This window comes from Dipteris shenzhenensis, chromosome 14 (assembly GCF_047967505.1).
Source record: "Dipteris shenzhenensis isolate YYH24624 ecotype China chromosome 14, Dip_SZ_1.0, whole genome shotgun sequence".
NCBI lineage: Eukaryota > Viridiplantae > Streptophyta > Polypodiopsida > Gleicheniales > Dipteridaceae > Dipteris > Dipteris shenzhenensis.
In genome coordinates, this window is record NC_141609.1 from 11,667,397 (window position 1) to 11,671,316 (window position 3,920).

The window sequence follows — 3,920 nt, forward strand, 5'->3', positions numbered from 1 at the left end:
TGCAAGGAGGGGTGGATGATATTATTGTGTGTGGGAATGCATACTGTGTTGACACATGTAATAACTCTATCAAACCACGGGTGATCTCCTCCAGGGGACCATGATGGTCTAGCACCATAATTTTGTCCCACACTGCATCTCCATACACTGTAGCAGTCTCCTCCATGAATTGGTATCTAGGTTGTCTCTGAAACGAAGGCCTGACTGCCCCCCTCCAGCATCCTCCTGACACAATAAACCTCAATATAGCATGGTCCACAGCCACTCCAATGGGTCTGCTAGATACACTAAAATCATGGATCTGTGGGATTAGAGATGGCAACCCCATCAAATAATCAATTGTACTAGCACCTCCTTTCAGGTTCCAGCATGTAAGAGCATCTAAACCTGGCCAATAAGATAGACCATTGAAGATAATCAATCCATGGGCAGTCTCTAATGCTAAGAAATGTGTACCATATTCTGTCACATCTCCCAAGTCCTATGCAAACCCACCTCCTCTGCGTTGATCTCTCTGTAGATGGCATCACTCGAGTCATATATTGATGTCTACCTCAAGTGTGTATGGGCATTAAAGTCCCCCACTAGCAATATCTCCCCCATGCTCGCATATCTCATAATGTCCTCATATAATGGCAAGTACGGTGACTCACCCTCAGGTGCATACCTCGAGTAGGTAGGTGGAAAGTAACATGCAGCTAATATAAATCCCTGGGGTCCCCTCTGCCCACTCGGATCCACATGTATCTGGCTTCTGCATCTCTATGAATGACATGTACTATGTCTCGCAAATCCTCTCTGTACAATAATGCTACTCCCCCAGAGCCTCTAGTCCCTCTTTCCATCTGCGGCTATGGTCGGCATACTGATTCCCACCTAAAACCTCTGACATCTGGAAGTTTCCTCCCCTTGCACTGGTGTGTCTCTGTGTAAATAGCAATATTCGCATGCCTAAAAGAATCCTCAAAATAGCTTGTATCTAGCCTTAGAGAACCATTATAGTTCCATATATTGAACCTTAAAGTCTCTGAGGCTGCATACCGTCATGTGGATCTCCTCTCTGTGATGATAACTCTCCCATCTCTATACACGACCCACTTGCCCTGTTCTGGGGCTTCAAGCACCTTTGGCATGCATTCCTTCCTATGTGCCACTTGTGCAAGAGTGAGGTCCTCGTCTAAGTAGATCTTCTTACCTTTGAGGGCTGTCCTTTTGGACAAAAATGCCTTTTTTCCCCCCATGTCCTCAAATGATAAAATCAAGGCCTTGGGCCGGGTATCATCTTTTCCTACCCACCATGCAGTAGCAATAGGTACACTTTCCGCCCCTATCTTCAATGCTAGTGTCTTCGCATCTTTAGTGGCATCCTCTTTTTGTTCCCATCCCACAATTCTAACATGCAAGATCCGAGCCTTTCTCCTTGCCTCTTCCTCTAGTGTGGCATTCATGACCTCTATTTTATTAGCTGTTACTCCTCTGTTTTTCTTGACCACTTCAATCCATGGTGCATTTTATTTCATCTCATTGCCCACTTCTTATGCTTGTTTTTTTGCATCTTTAGCCACCTCGGCCCAAGTATGCACCTCTTTTTCAACATTTTCTTTCACTTTAACAACACTTGCCTCCACGGCTACAATTGCCTCCCTGCTTTTCTGAGACTCTTTGTCCATGGCCGTAGATACATCATTTTTACAAGCCTTAAGTTGCGATTTCAATTCTGCCATTTCCTTATCTTTTACCAATTCCATGGCCCTTGTCTCAGCATTTACATAATCTTTCATAATCTTATGCATATCCTTTTGTAGCAATACTTGGTGTACTTCCACTTCATTCCGCAATCTGGATTGCATTTCACACAGTAACTGTGCTTGCATGTTCGCTTTCAGTCTTGCATTTCAACCTTGAGCTGCTTTTCCATTTCCTTCTTGGCTTTGCATACTTCGGTTTCCATCTTCTTCTTTATTTGCTCATACGTTAATTTTGCTTGTGTCTCCACTTCTTGCATAATTTCCTCCTGCATGGTGCACATCTTTGCTCTTACCAATTTGTACATCTCGTTATATACTACTTCATCAATTATCTTGGGGGTTTTTCCCAATCTCTTTGAGCTTGGAGAGAGCATCCATTCTCTGCCTTTCCAGATACGAAACTTGGGGATTTTTTGTCTTTCCCAGTGTGTGAAATTCAGCCTCATTTGCGATCTTTGGTGTGACATCTCCTTCATTAAGAGCAGCCATGTATGTTTCCACAGCCAAAGAGAAAGAGAGAGAGAGAGCATAAACTCCAACAAGTGCAAAGAAAAGGCAAACACCGACCTCAACCAGAGAGAAAGAGACATCACTGAGGGATTACTCTTACGGTAGAGAAGATTGTGTACACCAGAACAGAAGTCTCGAGGATCTCCGCTCCCAAACCGTCGCCTCTTCGGTTGAGTCTGCTGGTGGTCATCGTGGTCGTGGTCATCGTCGTAATCGGCGTGCTGGAGGGGAAACAATTTTTGGTAGGATTGGAGCGATTTTGCAAAGCGGACTGGGAGCTCAGATTTCTAAACTCGGTAGAGAAGAGGTAACAATAGCACGAGTAGAGGGACTTGTGGGTGCTGTGCTGAAGGTGTGTACGAGCCAGGCAAAGCAAAGGTGAGGCTGGGAAAGGGTTGACGATCGTCAAGAAAGCCTCAAGGAATGGTTGGCAACAAGGACGCCAAAGCATGGCGGATCTGTTCTCTGAGTACCACTTCTAACACTCATGAAATAGTCTCTCAATGAAATGAATAAAAGATGAAGATAAATCATCAAAGGAATGAAGGACGAAAATGTATCATGGAAACTTCTCTCAATCTAACCTATTCTAGGCTTAGCTAACTAGCTTTGATACCATGTCAAAGAATGTAAGATCATGCTAAACCTAGTGAAACTAGATGATCATAAGAACTATGGAGGCTCAAAGCATAGAAGAAACTCCATGAAAGAGATGAGTAGTAACTATGAATCGATCTATTTCAAATCTATATTTTTGCAATACAAGAGATAGGCTTCTTATAGAGAGAGCCCTTTGAATAGTCAACACGTGTGATACTCTGCTCCACATCTCTCCTTGTGGATATCCTTGATCCACATCTCCACATCATGTAGTCCACATCCTAGGGTGGCTACTTTAATTCTTTCCTATACCATATCTTAGCCTTTAATCTATGTGCTCATCGCACCATATCTCAACATGATATATTGTTCTAGCACTATCTATAAGTTCGAACTTCCTATATAATAGGGTCACCTATGTGAGTGGCAATTGTGATGAGTGATTGATCACTACTTCTTTGAACCAATACTCTCCAGGAGAACCTTCCAATGGTATTTTCATAATTGATGGATTTTGTATATGTTCATGTTGCCATTGAATGTGAGCCTTGTCTCAAGAAATTAAAGTCATGCCTTGGATTGTGGGCCTTGTCTCAAGAAATTAAATTCATGCTATATTTCCAGTTGAAATTGTTAATGTTATATGCTTCCTCGCCCCATTTTAATTGTGTGACTTGATCCACATCTACTAGTTTAGATGTGTTACTAAAAGCTATGTTTTTTTCATTTTCATGATAAGCGTTGCTTCAAATGTCGTACTTGTTCTCACTTTATGATTAACTTGGATTATGTCATTGTGCATCGACCATATCACATTATGAATGTTAAGAAATGAGTTTAAAATACTTACATTGACTAGAATTGATGTTCTATGAAAGAAAATGATGTTGAGAATGCATTCAAAAATAGTTGGCCATGGAAGCAATGAAATATACAAAACTAGACTAATTGCAAAAGTTTTTACACGTCAATATGGTCAAGATTATGATAAGATCTATGCTCCAATAGCAAAGATGGATTCCATAAGATTTTTTATATAACTAGCCACACAACAAAGGGAAT

The 3,920-nt window shown here is 41.7% G+C and overlaps 1 protein-coding gene across 1 annotated transcript; it reads right to left on the reverse strand.

The window, feature by feature from the left end:
* Positions 1-1,043: 1,043 nt before the first annotated feature.
* Positions 1,044-1,874, reverse strand: LOC147894194 (uncharacterized). The gene is given in 1 exon segment (XM_087384679.1): positions 1,044-1,874. A coding segment is annotated over 1 exon segment (831 nt).
* Between the last annotated feature and the right edge of the window lie 2,046 nt (positions 1,875-3,920).